Raw genomic sequence first — 21,966 nt, forward strand, 5'->3', positions numbered from 1 at the left:
TTATGGAATATTAATCGAACTCACCGATTGTTGCAGCGAATTGTTCAATGGCCGGCAATGGTTCACCCTTCGCCTTGATCTCTTGCAAACGTTTCAATTGATCTGGAGGTGGTAGATATTGTATGAGTTGTTGCAGAATATTGGAAGACAAAATCTCAGTATCACAGCGTAATAGGTTCAACTTTATCTGATCATATGACAAGTGTTTGAGGGATCCTCCCAAGAGAATTGAAAGATTTTGTGCCGATTTGGCATCCAGCACACGCAAATCGACAGTCTTTTTTGTGAGCGTTGTTGGTTTGTCCACAGAATCCTTTTGATCCTTCTTTATGGGCTTCGAAGAGAATTTCAACGAGAGTTCGGCAAGCATGTCGTCCGAAGCCAACTTTTCTTCTTGGCACTTAACCCAAAATGATTTTTCCGACATCTTTTGGGGGACAATGGGTTTCCAGTTGGCACGTTTCATGGGGTTCTTTGCTTCCCACTTCTTCTTAGGCTTCAAGCCATGAGGCAGCACAGGCGCCATGGGTATAAGCATGGGTGGCGGTGGGGGACCTCCCGCCATGCCAGGCATAGGTGGGGGTGGGGGTCCTCCCATACCTGGGAAGGGTGGAGGTGGAGGAGGTCTCGGTCCACCGCCCATACCTGGCATTGGTGGTGGAGGAGGTGGTGGTGGTCCTCCCGGACCGCCCATTCCCGGCGGAGGCGGAGGAGGTGGAGGCATTCGCACTCCTCCTCGAGGAGGCGGCATTGGTATATTAACCTTTGGCAATTTGCTTGGCGATCCAGCCACAGCTCCATTTGCCTCCATTAGTTTTATTTTCTCTTCCAAATGTGCCACCTTTGCTTCAGCCTCCTGTTTGGCAATTTCCAATTGGCCGATTTTCTTTTCATATTCCTCCGCCCGTTTGGTTTCTTTGGCCTTGGTCTTCTCCACAATGTCGTCCAACAACAAAGAAGTGTCTATATTGAAATTTCGATTTTCGAAATTGGGATCACAATATCCCTTGTGAAATACAATTTGAGATATGCACTCCTCGATGAGTTGATAGTAGGCTGGCCGGTAGTAGAAATCATCGCGTATATACAACAGATGTTGCATTATCGACAGGAAATATGGCTCCGCCCGAGTGTCGGTAACTAAGTTCTTAACCACCTCAAAACAGTCCGTCACGTCCTCCATGTTGTAGCTGACATTTTCGAAACGCTGGATAAATTCTTCGAAGTCATCTTCTCGAATTTCATTGAAAATTTTAAAATGCTGTTTCAACGAATCATTGTTACTGGCCTCCACCATCCTCTTGAAGTCATCGAATTTCGCATACAGACCCATACGCATAATTTCGCAACGTAAATGCAGACGAAAATTCAGCTCATTTGGAGTATTTGTGAGAGTATTGATGAAAATTAAGCTATGGCACGCCAGTTCTCTTCGTGGGTCATCCTTTTCCGGTATGAATAACGAATCGACTATGGGTCGAAAACGTTCACTGGATTTGTAAGAAGTTGAGGCTGCTGTTGTTATAGCCCTCAGCACCTTATCATAGCCATTGCGTTCGTGCACCAGACAAAACGAAGCCAACAATTTGACGGCTTCACACATAGTGGTGACCTTACGGGGATCCAGAGACTGTGCCAACAGCAGTACAACCTGGTGTTGATCGGGTGTTAGAACTAAATTTAAACCCCATGTGTTATTCATGATGGCCTTGAGACAACGAATACATTCCAATTCGATGCGATCGTATAAACGATCCCTTTTGCATCGACTCATCATTTTGATGACTTCATCAATGCCATCTTCGCCGAACTCTTCAATCCACGATAGGGGATTGTTGGTGAGCGCCACCCGCAAGCTTTCCAGGCAGGCATAGATTTTAGGCTCACTGTGTTCACTATTGCGCAGGTATTCGATGTAGTCAAGAGGTTTTTCAAATTTTGAATTCGCTCGATGTTCCAAAGAGTTTTTGCCTGTAAAGAAAGAAAATATTCAATACGTTCTGCTGTTATGTTGTGAATCTTATAATAACGACAAATCAGTGGTATGTATGATGTGACGGCTATATCAAAACGAGGACATAGTACTTAAAAACGTCAATATATAGTTTGAAACGAAATCGATTGACAAATGAGACTTAACTTTAGATGATAACGATAAATTAACTTTAGGTGAAATACAAGCAGCAGGAGCCGTTGTATTCTCAGCTCCTTATAAAAAGTCCTTCTCAATGCGACCTAGAAAATCAAAAAGATATTCACACTATGACAAATCCGTCATACAATTCCGGAAGTAATCATTTTTTCACTTAACTTAAAGGCACTATCTCACACATCCCAGGGGAATTGGAATCTGTGGTATGCTATTGGGTTGCCCAAAAAGTAATTGCGGATTTTTTAAAAGAAAGTAAATGCATTTTTAATAAAACTTAGAATGAACTTTAATCAAATATACTTTTTCACACTTTTTTTCTAAAGCAAGCTAAAAGTGACAGCTGATAACTGACAGAAGAAAGAATGCAATTACAGAGTCACAAGCTGTGAAAAAATTTGTCAACGCCGACTATATGAAAAATCCGAAATTACTTTTTGGGCAACCCAATACTAACGACATCTAAACTATGTCTTCTTGATGAGGCTCGAAGAACGAAGTCACAAAGTGGGGATGGGGAACATTCAGCAAAATTATGTAAACAAATCTAGACTTGAAGAGATCTACCGTTTTGTTGTCGTCGGCTAGAACAGAAGTCTCAGTCATTGTGTCCGTCATGACAGGTCACTGTCTGATAGGAAAACATGCTGACGAATTGAAGGTTGCAAGTAACAACTTCTACAGAAGCTGTGAGGACGTCGAGGAAGAAGAGACAATAGAACATTTGCCGTGTCCGCACTGACAGTCAGAAATAGGTAGTTCCTGTGATATCACAATGGATGGAAACGTCCAAGTGAGTCTGATGGCAGACAGGCCAAATGCTTTGTACGTCGTCACAAGTGCTGCCGTAAGTGAATTGAGGACCTCGTGGTGGAGGTGGTTCACATGAGAACTGAGGAGACGGCCCGTCGCAGTTTGAAAGGCGGCATTCTGGCATATCTGAATATTATTCCACCGCTGATGAAACCACACTCGCTGCATAACTTACCACAGTCCGGCCAAATGCTTTGTACGTGGTCACAAATGCTGCCGGTAAGTGAATTGAGGACCTTGTTTCTACTTTTGACTTATGGGATGGAGGATAGATAGAGGTTAAACAGTACCGTAGATATCACCCCACCTTGGGGAACTCCCTGTTTCACTCTACGGTGCTTCGACTTCTGATCCCTTAATTCCACAAATGAATGGCGATCACACAGATAATTTGCAACCCAGCGTTTCAGTCCTGGCTGGACGTATTGGGGATGTCCTCAAAGCATAGTTTGGCATGGCGAATCGAGGTTAAACAGCACCGTAGATATCACCCCGCCTTGGGGAACTCCCTGTTTCACTCTACGGTGCTTCGACTTCTAATCCATTAATTTCACAAATGAATGGCGACCACACAGATAATTTGCAACCCAGCATTTCAAATGTGTGCGGTGATGGCATGCAAAGCAGATGTTGTGCTATACAGTCTTCGAAATCTGTGATGCTGCTCGGCGAATGGAAATTCTCGTACGAGGCTCGGAAGGAGTAGTCTCTCAAGCGTATTGGCTACTGGTGAGAGAAGGGAGATCGGTCTGTACGACTCCCCCTTACTCGGGTCCTTTCCAGGTTTCAGTACCGGAATCACTCTGCCCATCTTGCAGACATCGAGTACTATAAGAGTTTTCAAAGACAGGTTAAGGACAGTAGTAAGGTATTAAACTCCAGTTAAAACCCGATTCTTCAGCGTCAATGTAGGGATTCCGTCGGGGCCCAACGCCTTGGATGACTTGGCGCCACGGAGGACATTCGTCTACTGTAGATTGTGATGGCTGTCCATCGGCTTGGAAACTACGGATTCGACGAATGGCTCTCCCGCAAGCCCTGTCACTCTCGGAATGCACAATTAGTTGACGGTTGAACAACCTGGCGCATTTCTTCGGATTAGTCACAGCTACGTCGCCAAAAGTGACTGAGGTCCTGTTCGAGGGTTCGAGAGTGACTTAACAGTAGACCACAGCTTGTCCAAGCCGGTGCCTAAATTATTCCGGCCGCAAATTCCGCTTATGTTATGTTGACTACCCTCTTTATATCTAGATTCAGCTCGCTGATTCTTGGGGCTAGTGGAGTCTGTGCAATGAATTCCATCACGTTCGTCTGCGAGTACCACTGCCTGCGCCGGGAAATTGGGCCGCACTTGGGGTATAGGAACGGCTGGTATAAACCGAGCGGTTGCTGCATTAATGATGTTTCCAAATTTCCTCTCGGCAACTAGCACATTTGAAATGGGCCTTCTTTTGATTGATTAACGTCTGGCGCTCAGAGGGTGGTCGGTCGATGGTGAGAATTATGGAAAGGTAGTCCGATCCCAAAGAAATTACGGCTTGTCAGGATACGTCACTCAGGAGATCAGGGGATGCAATGTTGTTGTTGTTATAGCAGTGTATTGTATACTGAGGCAGCAGCCTTTGCCGATGAAGGACTCGATCGGGTCAATCCGGTACGTACAACCGGCTGCCACGGGATTGCGAAATGTCTGGCTAGGTGCTCCTCGTAATCCTAATGGAGTCCTCTTTGGCAGAGCATAAATAAGTTATGCTCTGCCAAAGTTATGACCCGCTGGTCGTTACCTAGGGGAGAATGCCATAAAAAGTGATGCAAATTAAAGTCTCCTAAACCAGACGATTATGGCAAGACCACTTATGTTGGGCTTGTAAGCTTAGCTAGGTAGCTACTACCAACCGGCGGTATGTACACGTTGTATAGCTCTACTCGGCAGTACCTGACTGCCCTGACTGCTTTCCCCATGCACTCCATGTAAGGGTCACTAGCGCCAGGCGCAGGCGTATAGCTCTACTCGGCAGTACCTGACTGCTTTCCCCATGCACTCCATGTAAGGGTCCTTAGCGTCAGGCGCAGGCGAGATAGTTCTATACTGCACGGAATGGTGTATCACGAAGGCCAATCCCCCTCCATTCCTTAAGCGATCCTTACATAGCACATTGTATCCTCGACAAGGCTGCAGTCGTTGATCAGCTTTGCCTCCTGGATCGCTGCAACCAATATGTTCTTCCGAATCATAAAATTCACTATCTCGTCGATCTTGCCATTGCAAATCAATTGCAAAAAAAGATACACATAATATTGGGGCTGGGATGCTGCTGTTATGTATATTGCCGCACGGGAGAGGTCGGGGAGGTCACATAGTCTGACGAAGAGGACGCAAAAGGCGACGGCGACGACGCTTGTGACTTACTGCTGTCTATGCTCGCACAGCACCTTACAACATATTTAGTGTGACTATACTCCCGTAGTGACGTATGGAAATGTACCCACTCCATGCGCAGGTTACACCTCACCGACCGATGATGGAGGCGGTTCTGGCAAGCCGAACAGAACCGAGGTCCGGGGTACTTTTCAATCTCGGCACGGACCAGAAACGTGCAAAGAAGGCACTCCAGGGTGTGCCTCTCCCATGAACAAAAAAAAGGACGAACACGTACACTGAGGCGGTAGCCCTTGCCGATGGGGATTCCATCGGGCCAATCCGGTGCGTACAACCGGCTGCCATGGGATTGACGACTCTTTGTCCTTACATAGAACGTGGATGTCACGGAATAGGGATGTCATCAGCATGTAACTATGATTTTTAATGATTTTATATGAATCGGACCTGACATGAATTACTTTAAAAATCCTAGAATAACAAAAAAATTTCAACCAAAATGTCACGTATTTTGTTTAATTATCGCCTAACATGGATTTCCATATATAGCAACAAAGATTAAGAAAATAAATCTGCATAAATTCTCAGAACACTCATTCTTGCTTAAATAATCTTTATTTGAAATACATGTCCAATGAGTTTGGCAAAATTGCCTTACAAGCAATACAAACAGAATAATACACGAAATAGGTGCTTTTTTGGACATCGACTTGTTTAAAAACAAAAAGCTTCAAAAATCCAAATGTTGCAGAAACGGGCAAAACGTTTTTAAACATATATATAGCAGAAGTGGATAGATTAGTATGTCCGCCTATGACGCTGAACGCCTTGGGTTCGAGTACTGGCGAGAAAATCAGAAAAAAATTCAGCGGTGGTTATACCCTTTTAATGATGGAGACATTTGTGAGGAAGTATGCCATTTAAAAAACTTCTCATCAAAGAGATATCAAAAGGAGGCCCTTTATCATTGAGCTTAAAGATGAATTTGACAGCACTCATTGATATGTGAGAAGTTTGCCTCCGTTCCTTAATGGAATGTTCATGGGTAAATATGCATAAAGTCGAGGATCACCTGAATTAGAACAAGTAAGAGCGTGCTAAGTTCGGCCGGACAGAATCTTATATACCCCCATGGATCCCATTTGTCGAGTTCTTTGCGCGGAATCTCCTTTCAGGCAAACAAAGAATAATGAATAAGAACTGCTATGTTATTGGAGCTATATCAAGTTATAGTCCGATTCGGACGATAAATGAATTGAATGCTGAACATTGTGGAAGTCATAGCGTAATATTTCAGTCCATTCAGATAAGAATTGCGCCTTGTAGGGGCTTAAGAAGCAAAATCGGGAAATCGGTTTATAGAGGAGCTGTAACAAACTGTTGATTGATTTAGATCATATTGGACACGTATGTTGAACGTCATGGGAGAAGCAGTTCTACAAAATTTCTGCCAAATCGGTTGAGAATGGCGCCCTCCAGTGGCTCAAGAAGTCAAGATCCAGGATCGGTTTATATGGCAGGTTATGAACCGATTTTAATCATACTTAACACAGTTGTTGGAAGTTATACAAAAACACTACGTGCAAAATTATGAAATCGGACGAGAAAAGCGCCCTCTAAAGGCTCAAAAAGTCAAGAACCAAGATCGGTTTATATGGCAGCTATATCAGGTTATGATATTATACCAAAACACTACATGCAAAATGACAGCGAAATCGGACGAGAATTGCGCCCTCTAGAGGCTCAAGAAGTCAAGACCCCAGATCGGTTTATATAGCAGCTTTATCAAAACATGGACCGATTTGGCCCATTTACAATCCCAACCGACCTACACTAATTAGAAGTATTTGTGCAAAATTTCAAGCTCCTAGCTTTACTTCTTCGAAAGTTAGCGTGCTTTCGACAGAGAGACGGACGGACATGGCTAGATCGACTTAAAATGACATGTTGATCAAGAATATATATACTTTATAGGGTCTTAGAGCATATTTCGAGGTGTTACAAACAGAATGACGAAATTAGTATACCCCCATCCTATGGTGTAGGGTATAAAAAAGGAGGTCCCTTATCATTGAGCTTATATTTGAAACGGACAGCACTCATTGATATGTGAGAAGTTTGCCCCTATTCCTTAATGAAATGTCCATGAGTAAAATTGCTTAAGATTTAAAGGAAAACTTTGTCACAGTGGTTAATAAAGGTGTTCAGTTTGTAGACGAAAAGTTATAATCATGGGAAAGATAAGTTTTTCATTACATTTACAAATATGTAACTGTTAATCTTAGAAACTAAGTGTGATTGCAATTACTAGCCATAGCTCAATATTCCTCATTCTGTGCATTGTACTAGTTATATAAAAAAAAATTTTGCTATTGAAAATGTATTTCCGAAGTAAGTTTAATGACATCAGTCATTACTCAAGTCCACATGAAACGCTTAACAGTATAACACGTACAAAATCAGTATATACCCCACCGTCTACCTTAAGATAATTTTCGTAAAATATTGCAATATTAGTCATCTATTTGTTGTTTTGTATATTATATGTATATATAAGTATTTTTTGTTTTGCTTATTCGTTATCTGCCTGGTGTCATTTCCATTTTAAGCCGAAAATGTTTAGATGTTTAATTTAAAAGATGAATTCATAAAATTACATATTAAAACAGATGAATACTTTTTTTATTCGTATGCCAAGCTAATTAAGAAAAAATATTATTAAGGTTAAGAATTGAAATAAAAACAAGTAAAAAGGCATTAAGTTCGGCCGGGCCGAACTTTGGATACCCACCACATCGGGTATGTATGTAAACCCCCTTTCGTCACACTCCGATGAAAATTGGATAACTTATCCACCCAAATTCGGCACGGGCATTGAGTGGTCTTATAAATATAAGTCACTGTTGAATTTTGTATTTCAAATTTCAACAAAATCGGGTAATAAATAAAACTTTTATGAGCTTCAGACCCTTAACCGGCATATCGGTCTATATGACAGCTATATCTAAATACAGTCCTATTTTTACCATGTTTGGGTCGGATGGCGGGTGGTCTAAAACTACTCACTGTTTCAAATTTCAGTGAAATTGGATAAAAAATAATGCTTTTATGGGCTTCAGGCCCTTTATCGGCAGATCGGTCTATATGGCAGCTAAATCTAAATATAGTCCGATCCAAACCATATTTGGGTCAGATAAAACTACTCACTGTTTTAAATACCAGGAAAATCGGATAAAAAATAAAGCTTTTATGGGCTTCAGACCCTTTCTCGGCAGATCGGTCTATATGGCAGATATATCTAAATATAGTCAGATCTGAACCATATTTGGGTCCTATGTTAGGAGGTCTAAAACCACTCAATGTTTCAAATTTCAGCGAAATCGGTTAAAAAATAAAGCTTCTATGGGCTTCAGAACCGTTATTGGGGGATCGGTCTATATGGCAGCTATATCTAAATATAGTCCGATCTGAACTATATTTGGTTCAGATGATGGTAGGCCTAAAACTACTCACTGTTTTAAATTTCAGCGAAATCGGATAAAAATAAAGCTTTTATGGGCTTCAGACCCTTTATCGGCAGATCGGTCTATATGGCAGCTATATCTAAATATAGCCCGATCTGAACCATATTTGGGTTCGAAGTTGAGAGGCCTGAAACTACTCACTGTTTTAAATTCCAGCGAAATCGTTTAAAAAATAAAGCTTTTATGGACTTCAGACCCTTTGTCGTCAGATCGGTCTATATGGCAGCTATATCTAAATATAGTCCGATCTGAACCATATTTGAGTCAGATGTCGGGAGGCTAAAACTACTCACTGTTTTAAATTTCAGCGAAATCGAAAAAAATAAAGTTTTTATGGGCTTCAGACCGTTTATTGGAAAATCGGTCTATATAGCAGCTATATCCAAATATGGTCCGATTTGGTCCATTCAAGAACTTAACCAGCGTGCATATGTGCCAAATTTTAGCTCAATATCTCAATTTTTGAAGCCTGTAGAGTGATTACAACAGACGGGCGGACAGACACACGCACATCGTTAAATCGTTTTAGAATTTTACGATGTGGTGCAAACGGAATGACTAAATGAATATACACCCTATCCTACAGTGGTGGGTATAACAAGTAAAAGCTTGCTAAGTTCGGCCGGACCGAATTTTATATACCTTTCAACATGTATCACATTTGTCAAGTTCTTTGCTCGTATCTCTTTACAGGCAAACAAAGGGTAGTGGATAAGAGTTGATATATTATTGGAGCTATGGACCGATTCGGGCCATACTTAGCTTGGAAGTTGCAGACCATAGAAGATGTCATTGTGCAAAGTTTTAGCCAAATTGGATAAGAATTGCGCTGAATGGGCAGATGAAGTACAATCGAGATATCGGTTTATATGGAAGCTATATCAGATTAAAGACCGATTCAGACCATATTTGGCACGTATGCAAAAAGTCGTAGCAGAACTCGTTGTGCAAAATTGCATCCAAATCAGACATGTACTGCGGAGGTCAGATCAGTGATCAGTTTTTTTTTTTATTTAAGTCTATAAATAATAAATACCCTTACAGGCTAATAACAATATATTTACAAATGTATTAACCTAAGAATTTAAAAATAATATAATTTTCTTTTTACATTTTCTCGATTCTCAGATAGATCTATTATATCTTTCAGTTGATTAAAATGATAACATAATTGGGTCTATAATAAGAAATTTTCAAAAGATCAAAATATCTGGTAGGTCTGATAGGAACGTTAAAGAAAATATTGGAGCAGTATTATGTACCTTTATAAAATGAGAGCGACATTGAGTTTGAACATAGTATGAAATAATTTGACTATTTTAAAAAGAAAGTGGTTTTTTCTAACAATTTTTGTACAAATTATTACTTTTAACGTAAGTTATACAATAACTATTTATATTTGTAAATGAAAAATAAGGGCAAGTATGGAATAGTTATGGAAGTAAGAACTTATACATACACAATAAGTTTAAATTAGGCCATATCATATCTATATGATATGGATATCCATATGATATGGATCAAAGACATAGCAAGGATTTTATTTTCAGGGGCCCACCCCACCCCTCATTTTTTTTGAAATCGAAAATTGCCAAAATTCTTCTTTTACTGTGAAATTGGTAGATACCTTAATTTTTTTTTTTTATTGTGGTCTCTACTTGTTGCAGGAACTGGCCCATCGGCGGTGACCTGTGGTTAAAGTCAGTTGAATTTTGTACTGCTTGCCAACACACTATTTATAGGCCGATCCAAATCTTTCAAAGCCTCCAAAATATTGTTGTCTTTGCGAATATCTTAGTTTTATGGCGATAGTTTTGACGAATCAGTTTCAGTATTTTGATGAAATTTTTTCACTTGCGTTCATTTTAATTTGCTCTCAAACTAGTTTTATGATTTTAAAAGATTATTGTTTGTGTCGGTCAATTGGTTTTAAATGACTTTTATTGTCATAAAGTTTTACGCAAACAAATTGAAAAAATTAAGCAACTATAAATGTTAAATATTTCAAAAAAATAATTATTTTTTTTTGATCATCTTAAATGATGCCGCTAATTTCTCCTTCGAATGGCTATAATTGGCATCATGTTTTTATAAGTCCTAAAGTTTTCCTATATGTTTGTTGGTGTCAGTTGTAGAAGAAAATATTGTGCAAAATTTTGAAATTGATAAATAATAGAGGTTGTAAAGGCTCTAGAATTTAAATATGGCGATACATATACATGGGTGACATACAATTTAAATGTCAACCGATTTCTATTCTATTCAGTAAATATTTCAAGTGCCATAAAAGACTTCCATGAGCCAAGTTTTGTAAGAATCGGTAGACCTGGGACCACATTATTACAATATTAGCTTAAATTGGACAAAAAAACATATAAGAGCTATATATATATCTCAACCGAGTTCGACCGAATTCTATGTACATAGTAGGAGTCATAGAAGAAGACATTGTGCAAAATTTTATGAAGGTCGGTTGATAAATGTGCTTGCAAAGGCTCTAGAAGAATATATGTACATATATATGTGATCTATATCTAAATCTGGACCGATTTTTGTAAAAGTCACCAATAATCTCAAGAGTCAAGAAAATATTGCATCCCAAATTTCGTGAAGATCGGACGAACATATATAAGGAAGTCATATCTAAATCCAAATAGTTTTCAACCAATTTTTGTATGGTCTGCCACTAGGCCTCACAAGGACCAAAAATTCGATCTGTAGTTTAATGTAATTGATGATGTAATTGCCTTTTTATTGAAAACTAGCCTTTCAATAGTTAAATATGCTTTATTGAACATCTAAAACTCTATGCAGCGTGGTCTGTTGATTGATTCATATTAAATGTTCATTTCATACGAACTGAACTATACCTCCGGGTGACTTCGGGTTGTTGGAAACCAAGCAAATGTTTTGATTGGTTTCAACTTGACAAAATCCAGGCTTATCTTGGTCTTCCCTCATCTCAAATGTGAACAAAACTCCCCGCGGTTTCACCTGGGTAGCTACCTTTAATATTCCTTAAAGGTAGTGAGCTAAAATTTGCTACGAGTTCACCTGTAGAACGATAAAAATATGGGTTGAGGCGACGGATTGTGGTGATGGGCAACCGGAAACTTAAAGAGATTACTTTAAAAAACGAAGATTAAAAAGGGATCCCCTATGTGAGCGACGTCCGCCAACGCTTTGAGAACCATGATTTGCGCCGATGATATAAAAATCGTTCTGGCAGATTGTAATGTGAAAATAGGGAAGGAAACTTCCGATAATGTATTGAGACTAATAGAGTTCGCCCACTTTTCAACGCAACGCTCAATAACAAAGCTCCACGCCAAACAGACCAATAGATCTCCTCCATAACAGCCATGTAAAAACTTCGGCACGCCATTCGGATTCGGCTACAAAAAGAGGGGCTCTTACCATTGAGCTTAAACTTGAATCGGACAGCACTCATTGATATGTGAGAAGTTTGCCCTTGGAACGTTCAAGGGCAAATTTGCAATTTGGATAGATCCCATAAAAACCAATCTATTTATCGTCTTTAACTTTTTTTGACCCTTAAAAAAGAAAGTGCAATTTCTATCCGATTTAAGAAACTGAAAACTTTCAATATTCATATGATGCAGGTCTATAACCTATTGGGTTGCCCAAAAAGTAATTGCGGATTTTTCATATAGTCGGCGTTGACAAATTTTTTCACAGCTTGTGACTCTGTAATTGCATTCTTTCTTCTGTCAGTTATCAGCTGTTACTTTATAATAATAATACAATAATATAAAAATCTTGAAAACCCACCACCATGGATTCTGCTAAAATATGGGAGCTATATCTAGTTATAGACCGAATTGGACCGTACTTGGTGCAGTTGTTGAGAGTCAAAACCGAACATTATATGCAAAATTTCAGTCAAATCGGTTAAAAATTGCGATTTGTTAGGGCTCAATAAGTCAAATCAGCAAAATCGGATGAAACTTGCGGCTTCCAGGGGCTCAAGAATTCAAATCGGAAAATCGGATTATATGAGATCTACATCAGGTTATATACAGATTTAAACCGTACTTGGCACAGTTATTGAAAGTCGTGCAAAATTTCAGCCAAATCGGACAAAAACTGTGGCTACCATGGGCTCAAGAAGTCAAATCGGGAGATTGGTTTATATTGGAGCTATATCAGATTGTGGACCGATTTGGGCCATACTTGGTGTATGGTCCAAATCAAACCAAAACGCTTCATGCTAAATCTCAGCAAATTCGGATAATAATTGCGCTCTCTAGCTGCACAAGAAGATTCGAAATCGGTTTATATGGGAGCTATATCAGGTTATGAACCGATTCGAGCCATACTTGGCGCAGTTGTTTAAATTAGAACAAAACACTTCATGCAACATTTCAGCCAAATCGGATTATAATTGCGCCCTTTAGCGGCTCAAGAAGTCAAGATCCGAAATCGGTTTATATGGGAGTTATATAAGGTTATGAACCGATATGGATCATATTTAGCACAATTGTTGATGGTCAAACTAAAACAATTCATGCAGAATTTCAGTCAAATCGGGTAATAATTGCACTTTCTATCGGCTCAAGAAGTCAAGATCCGAAATCGGTTTATATAGGAGCCATATCAGGTTATGAACCGATTTGAGCCATACTTGATACAGTTGTCGATGGTCAAACCAAAACACTACATGCAAAATTTCAGCCGAATCTGACAAAAAAAAATGCGCCCTCTAGCGGCGTAAGAAGTCAAGATCCGAAATCGGTTTATATGGGAGCTATTTCAGGTTATGAACCGATTTGGACAATACTTAGTAGAGTTAGAAGTAAAACACTTGATGCAAAATTTCAGCCAAATCGGATGAGAATTGCGCCATCTAGAGGCTCAAGTCAAGATCCGATTTGGCCCATTTACAATCCCAATCAAACTGCACTAATAAGAAGTATTAATTCAAAATGTCAAGCACCTAGCGAAAGACAGACGGACGGACATGGCTAAACCGACTAAGAATGTAAAGACGATCAAGAATATATATACTTCGTTGGGTCTCAGATCAATGTTCCGATGTGTTACAAATGGGATGACGAAATTAGTATTGCCCTGTCCTATGGTGGAGGGTATAAAAAACATTTTAAGTTCATTTTATGATGTTCAATTAAACAGGGTATAAAAGATTCGACCTAGTCGAACTTCAGGCACTTTTACTTGTTCGTTTTGGTTTTTACTCAAACAAAAATGCTTACGTACGTATTTTAAAATTTCTCACGTTTCATTCATTCTTTGCCTATACTACTTCTCTCTTTAATGATGTTTTTATTTGTTACAAAAAAAATATCATTTCGTTTTCTTTGTTTTAATGTAATTTATTTATAAATATATGTTTTTGTTTTACGATAAAAAGTCAAGGTCATTGGCAAAGTGGCATTGCTTATGATATTTATAGCGCAAGAAATTTATTTGTATGAAATTTATATGTATGTATGTGTCCCAATCATATGTTTACTATGATTTATATGGGACATTCCAACTCAAATCGGACAATAAAAATTTTAACGCGTTTCGAGCCTTGAAGCCCTTTACACTTAAAGATTTAGATGTTAACCCCCTTAACTTAGGTAAAAACGCGTTCGCGTTGAAAATTTATACAATTCTATGAAGGGGGTTAGCATGTCCGCCTATGACGCTGAACGCCTAGATTCAAATCCAAGAGAGACCATAAAAAAATTCAGGGGTGCTTTTCCACTCCTAATACTGGCAATATTTTTGAGATACTATGCCGTGTAATATTTCTCTCCAAAGAGGTGTCGCACTGCGGCACGCCGTTCGGACTCTGCTATAAAAAGGAGGCCCCTTATCATTGAGCTTAAACTTGAATCGAATTGCACTCCGATTGATATGTGACAAGTTTGCCCCTGTTCCTTAGTGTTCATGGGCAAAATTTGCATTTGCATAAAGGAAATCAGTCAAATAACCCTACTGTAACGCTACTTTAAGTATTTTAAATATGGGCATAAAGATTTATTGATTTTTCGTTAACATATTTGCTAGCCTAGAGACGAAGCTTATTGAAGTTGGAAAAAATCGGTTCAGATTTGGATAAAGCTCCCATATATATGATCGTCCGATTTGGACTAATATTGCAATAATTTGGTCATTTGTAAACCGATTCACTCGAAATTTAGGAGAAATGATTTGTCTATGACTTCCGACAATACTGGGTAATTAGAAATCGGTTCAGATTTGGATATAGTACTCAAGTATATACATATATCGTCTGATTTTCACTTCTAAAGCCATTGCAAGCACATTTATTGACCAATCCACCCAAATTTTTGCACAACGCGTTCCTCTACATCTTCCACAATATCTAAGGAATTTGATCGAAATCGGTACACATTAAGATATAGCTCCTATATATAGGTTAATGAGATTTGGACTTATACTGCAATTATGTGCCCATTTTTGAACCGATTTATTTTAAATTTGGCAGGAAAGATTTTCTTATGGCTCTCGACATTAGTATTGACTTTCCTAAAAATCGGTTAAAATATAGCTCCCATATATTTTTTGCCAGAGTTTTCCTTCTAGAGCCACTGCAAGCACAACGCTTTTTATACCCACCACCGAAGGATGGGGGTATATTGATTTTGTCATTCCGTTTGCAACACATTGAAATATCCATTTCCGACCCTATAAAGTATATATATTCTTGATCAGCGTAAAAATCTAAGATGATCTAGCCATCTCCGTCCGTCTGTGTTGAAATCACGCTACAGTCTTTTAAAATAGAGATATTGAGCTGAAACTTTGCACAGATTCTTTTGTTTTCCATAAGCAGGTTAAGTTCGATGATGGGCTATATCGGACTATATCTTCATATAGCCCCCATATAGACCGATCCGCCGATTTATGGTCTTAGGTCTATAGAAGCCACATTTATTATCCGATTTTGCTGAAATTTGGGACAGTGAGTTGTGTTAGGTTCTTCAACATCCTTCTTCAATTTGGCTCAGATCGGTCCAGATTTGGATATAGCTGCCATATAGACCGATCCGCTGCTTTAGGGTCTTAGGACCATAAAAGCCACATTTATTATCCGATTTTGCTGAGATTTTGGACAGTGAGTTGTGTTAGGTTCTTCAACATCAATTTGGCTCAGATAGGTTTAGGTTTGGGAATAGCTGCGATACAGACCGATCTGCCGATTTAGGGTCGTAAGACCATAAAATCCACATTTATTATCCGATTTTGCTGAAATTTAAGACCTTGAGTTGTATTAGGCCCTTCGACATCCTTCTTCAATTTGGCTCAGATCGGTTCAGATATTGATATATCTGCCATATAGATCGTTCCGCCGATTTAGGGTCTTAGGCCCATAAAAGCCACATTTATTATCCGATTTTGCTGAGATTTGGGACAGTGAGTTGTGTTAGGCCCTTCGACATCTTTCTTCAATTCCAGATCTGTCCGGATTTGGATATAGCTGCCATATAGACCGATCTCTCGATTTAAGGTTTTTGGGCCATAAAAGGCGCATTTATAATCCGATTTCACTGAAATTTGACACAGTGACTTATGTCAGGCTTTTCGACATCCGTGTCGTATATGATTCAGATCGGTTTATTTTTAGATATAGCTACTAAAACCACCAATATTTTGTTATACACAATTGAACAATGACTTGTACTTATTAGTATTTGGTCTAAATCGGAACATATTTCGATATAGCTGCTTTCACCGGATTTTGATGAAAGGGTATCCAAACTTAACGCCTTATTACTTGATTTCACGGGTTTCACGATGTCTAAAGAGTTTGGTCGAAATTGATTTAGATATATATATATATGTTCGCCCGACTTTGAGTAATTTACAATAATGTGCTCATTTATCAACCGATTGTCGTAAAAATTAGCACATATAGTTTCCACATAAATCGCCCTACTTGCACATAGAGAACCTTAGTTTTTAACATATTTGCTCGTAACTGGATACGGTTTGTTTTATAACCCATCTTTAAATCTCACCAGAGGTCCATCAAATTCGGTTCAGAATTAGATATAGTTCTCAATTTCCACTTATAGGGTAGGTGTAGGGTATTATATAGTCGGCACCGCCCCAATTTTGCCTTTCCTTACTTTATATAGAATAACTCAGAGATGTGCTAGGCAGTGCTGCTAGGTTCTTTTTTCCTAAAAATCGTTAAAATTAAAAAAAAAATATCGTAAATTTTTTTTTGAAAAACGTCATATAATGGTCATACTTAAAATTTGACTTTTTCGTATAGTTTTCGTAATTTTCGGAGGGTAGAAGACCTCTGGAAGCTCAACTTAGTAAACTAATATTTGAGCCAAAAATAACAAAGGACTAAATTTAAATATGTCAAATTTTCAAAGTTTTAAGGAGTAATGCGAGAATCAGTCAGCGATCGAAATTCAAAACAGAAGTTTGGGTCCATTAGTTTATAGCGATTTAAATTGAAAGATATCATCCTTTTTCTGCTTCTTGACTCGCAATCATTAACAAAATTCTTCAATCAAGAAAAAATCCTCAATTTTGAGTAATCTTTTTTGCGTATAAGTGTAAATCGGAAAATCCATATATATGGAAGTTATACCTAAATCTGAACCGATTTCTATGAAATTCACCAGTATTGTCAAGAGTCATAAGAAAATTATTGAATTCTTTCAATGCAAAAATTATGGCTTATATCACATGGATCCAACTTTTTGTAGAGCATTCAGCTCTAGATCTCACAAAAGCTGTGAAAAGTGTGAGGATCTGAGAAATCATCGCAATTTCTTCATATAAAGTCAAACATTTTCTAATCTTTCGATAGAAAATGGTCAGCAGTTAGCAAGGTTAATTTTTTATATGAAATGTGATGTCAGGTCCGACTGTAGATTAACAGCATCTAAAAACCAGTCCACTTGAGAACAAACTTTAAGATCATCCACATAAAGCAGGAATTGGTATCAGATAAAACAAGACGAATTGTCAAGAGATAAATTAAATACCATGAAACGCTCCACTGTGAGACGCCAGATGTAATACAGTGGCACAGATAAGTCTACTTACCTTTTCGTAAATCCCAGCTTTGTAACGGCCGTATTTATTTACCTTGATTTTTATGAATGTTGATTATTATAATTATATGTTTGACAATTTGAACTTAATTTATATTTTCCTTAACTGTCCCAACTACCCTCATAAATTGTAATTTTTGTTGAGAGAAAATATGTTTTACTTTTGTATTTCATTGTTTCAAATTGTTCCATTTTAATTCCATTGGATACTAGATTGTTTTCATGATTTTACTTGTCCCTTTATAAGTCAATACATTTAGCTATAAGTTGTCATTCTTTACCGTATCTTGACAAATAAAGAGACTGCAAACCTAAGTCTTCATCGTCTTGTTTTCCTTTTTATAAAATCATATTAAACATAAAAATAAAATTAATACCAAGACACTAGCTGACCTTCGGGACTCCAGTGGCTGGTAATAATCTGAGGACAAATACTGATTATTATCTTATTTGAACCAGATTAATAAATAATAATACTCCTCTAAATAATCATTTATTACAATTGGCGCCCACCGTAAAATTTTTAAATATTTTGCTGAAAATTCTACAACAGTTTTGCATAAAATATTTAAATTTTTGCAAAACATAATTTTCGCAAAATAAAAGAAGAAACGTGTTTCGCAGTTATTCAATTGCCGTCCACTTATGCTGCTGTTGCCGTCGCTATCATCAGGTTGAGTTGTTTGTTGTTGTTACAAAAAGGGAATCACCATACGTGAGTCATCGCCCACGGTTGGTTGTTGTTGTTGTGACTCCCGCATGTTTTAACTCCACATCTCATTGCTGTTGCTTCAGCTCCAGTCTATCAACAGTCTAGGCAAAGGGTTTTGTTGTTGCGAAAACATTTCTTCTTCCCAGCATTTCGTTTTACCAGTGTGTTGTTGCTTTGCTGTGATCATCACATCAAGAGATATACACATTGCCTACCAAGCCGCTGTTCCAATATCACTTCGTAACTTGTGCTTGTGCATATGTTGGTTTCGCTCATCACACACAAGTTGTTGTTGGAGTAAGTCTTGCTTAAAGCTTTAGCTGTTTCTCCCATTGGTGTCGATTAAATTCTCTTGCTCTCACTGGAATTCGAAGTGTTTTACGTTCCATCAATCTTTAAGATTCGAACATACATACATACTCTTCTGGAGAAAGATATTCTCTTAGATAGACTCAACAGGGTTACCATCAAGCCTTAATAAAGAAAATTCTTGCAATGAAGAAAACGCCAAGAACAACCATGAATTCTTTAAGCGCAGGTATTGTGGATAGCCAAAACCCAAATAACACCATGAATTCTAATGGAAATAATGCAGTTTCTACGGTAAATAACGATCAGAATTCGAACATGGGTCAAGTGGCAATTGATCAGTCTGCTAATACCGAAACTAGTAGGACTATGCCATCGACCAGTTCACATCAAAATAATTTCCAATTTCAAGGCTCAGCCCCAGCAAATATGCATCAATCGTCATCTAATATTCCAAATGCTAGTACGGCTTATTCAGCACTGAACGCAGATTTTTCCGATCGGAATAGCCAGAGTTCGTCAAATAATAACAACTTAAACGAGCAGTTAATTGCATCATTGTTAAGTAATGTCCAAGTAAGACCGCAAATTAGCGCCACATTTAGTACTTGCAGCGCACGTTTTAACGGCTCAAGTGATAAGGAAAATGTGGAGGATTTTATTGCAACAATCCTGGTCTACAAGGAATCGACACACATTTCTGATCGTTTGGCTCTTATTAGTATGCCCCTTTTGTTAGAAGGATATGCATCATCATGGTGGCAAGGAGTTAAAGATGAGGCTAGCACATTCGAGGATGCTATTAATCTGTTAAGAAGTGCATTTGCGCCCATCAAATCTGATTGGAGAATTTACTCCGAAATTTTTAAGGACAAGCAGAAACCGACTGAAAGCACTGACAGTTTTATCTGCAGAAAACGGCGGTTATTTGCATTGTTAAAAGAAAAAGTTTCCGAGCGTGCTATTATTGATATGATCTACTATCAAATCAATGTCAACATTCGGGAGAAAGTGCCAAGAGAAGCTGTGAAAACGTTTCAGGACCTTCTCAGTAGCGCTCGAGAAATAGAGCTATTCATGACTGAAAATAAGACAGAAATTGTCATTAAACCCCAACTTTCTCGAGAAAAGACAAATGTTCGTTGTTCATACTGCCGTAAAAAGAACCACACAGCCGATGTATGTTACAAGCGAATAGAGGTCGAAAAGAGGGGAAAGACCAAAGATGAAGTAAAATTGAACTGCTATGGCTGCGGTGCTGCAGGATTTTACAGGTCAAACTGTCCAAAATGCAACTACAAAGAGATAATGGAAAGCCCAAAGGAACTAAACTTAAATAGTATTCAAACCACAATTGTTGGTAGAAATGTTCCAACCATAAATATAAATGTCAATGGATCGGACCAAGAAGCTTATCTGGACACAGCTGCCAGGACAAGCATAGCTGGTTACGAACTTTTTATGTTATTGAAGAAAAAGGAGGTCCCATTTCAAGAAGTATTTGCAGAGGTGACATTGGCTGACGGAAGTTCGAGAAAAGAAATGGTCTTATCGACCATAGCCTGTATTCTTATAGGCAAACGTTTTAAACGAATTCGTTTTGTTTGCTTGCCAAAGGCAAGAAACAATCGAACCCTAATTGGTATAGATTTTCTGGAGCAATGTGGAATGGTTATGGATTTAGCACAAAGGACTTGGCATTTTGTTGACGAACCATCCAAAATCTTTGAATTTAAATGTACGCCATCTAAGGCTATTGAAAAACGTAGTCAAATGAATGCTAGTACAACAAAAACCGAAAGGGAGAAAGAAAACGTTCAAGATTTTTTATCATGGTTTGTAGCATATGGCGAAGAAGACCCAACACATCCAAATAATGTTGCTGAATTTCCCGCCAACGACTACTCTCCAGGAGGTATCACAAAAATATTTGCTGATGCTATACCACAGGATTTTGAAATCCCAAATGAAAATAATTTATTCCCTCCATTGAAGAAAATGAAAAAACAAGCGGAAACTGAAGTTTTACCGCAAGCGGTTACATTAAACGCGATCGATTTTGAATTTCGAGAAAACGAAGCTGAACATTTGACTGAAAGTCAAAAAGATTTATTGAAAAGCGTTATCAATAAGCATAACGACATATTTGAAAATATTGTTGCTCCAATAGCCAACATTGAGCACAAAATTAATACCGGAAATCATCTGCCAATAGCCAATCCACCATACCGGATCTCACCAGCTATGAAAGTGAAGTTGAAGGCAGAATTGGATAAAATGTTGCAAGATGGAATCATAGAAGAAAAGGAATCTCCCTGGGCATTTCCAGTGGTACTTATACCTAAAAAGGATAATGAAATTCGACTGTGCGTAGACTATCGCAAATTAAATGCTATAACTGTCACCGACACATATCCATTACCTCGAATTGATGACCTACTTCATGCAGCTAAAGCAACACCGTATATGTCGACATTAGACTTAAAATCTGGGTACTGGCAAATAAAACTTGCAGAAGAAGATAAGCTTAAAACAGCTTTCACCACACCATTCGGTATATTCGTATTTAACCGAATGCCATTTGGACTCAAGAACGCTCCGGCCACTTTTCAAAGAATAATTGACAAGTTTCGCTCAAGTCTGCCAAAGCTCTTAATACTGGCTTATCTTGACGATATTATTATTTGCTCTCCAAATTTTGAGACCCATTTGTCTGATTTAGATCAAACCTTCGAGAAGCTTAAAAAGTTTGGTTTTCATTTGAATGACAGAAAATGTTTTTTCTGCAGATCAGAGGTCAAATACTTGGGACATATTTTGACTACAAGCGGTATTAAAATTGACCCAGAGAAATCTGCAGCCATAATTAATCGGCCAAAACCGAAGAATTTGAAACAGCTCATGTCTTTTCTTCAAACATGCTCTTGGTTTAGGCGATTTATTCCCGATTTTTCCAAAGTTGCCAGACCCCTATCGAATTTGACAAAGAAGAAAGCTACATGGAA

General features: G+C 38.4%; 1 protein-coding gene across 2 annotated transcripts in view; it reads right to left on the minus strand.

Annotated features, from left to right (window-relative positions):
- LOC106088915 (protein diaphanous) overlaps positions 1–21,966 on the minus strand; it is a 79,085-nt gene that overhangs the window by 6,339 nt on the left and 50,780 nt on the right. For both annotated transcript variants that reach the window (XM_013254629.2, XM_013254630.2), the window contains one exon: positions 25–1,971. In XM_013254629.2, coding sequence (XP_013110083.2) covers positions 25–1,971 — 1,947 coding nt within the window. The remainder of the gene's footprint in view (positions 1–24; positions 1,972–21,966) is intronic.

Source organism: Stomoxys calcitrans, chromosome 3 (assembly GCF_963082655.1).
Source record: "Stomoxys calcitrans chromosome 3, idStoCalc2.1, whole genome shotgun sequence".
Taxonomy (NCBI): domain Eukaryota; kingdom Metazoa; phylum Arthropoda; class Insecta; order Diptera; family Muscidae; genus Stomoxys; species Stomoxys calcitrans.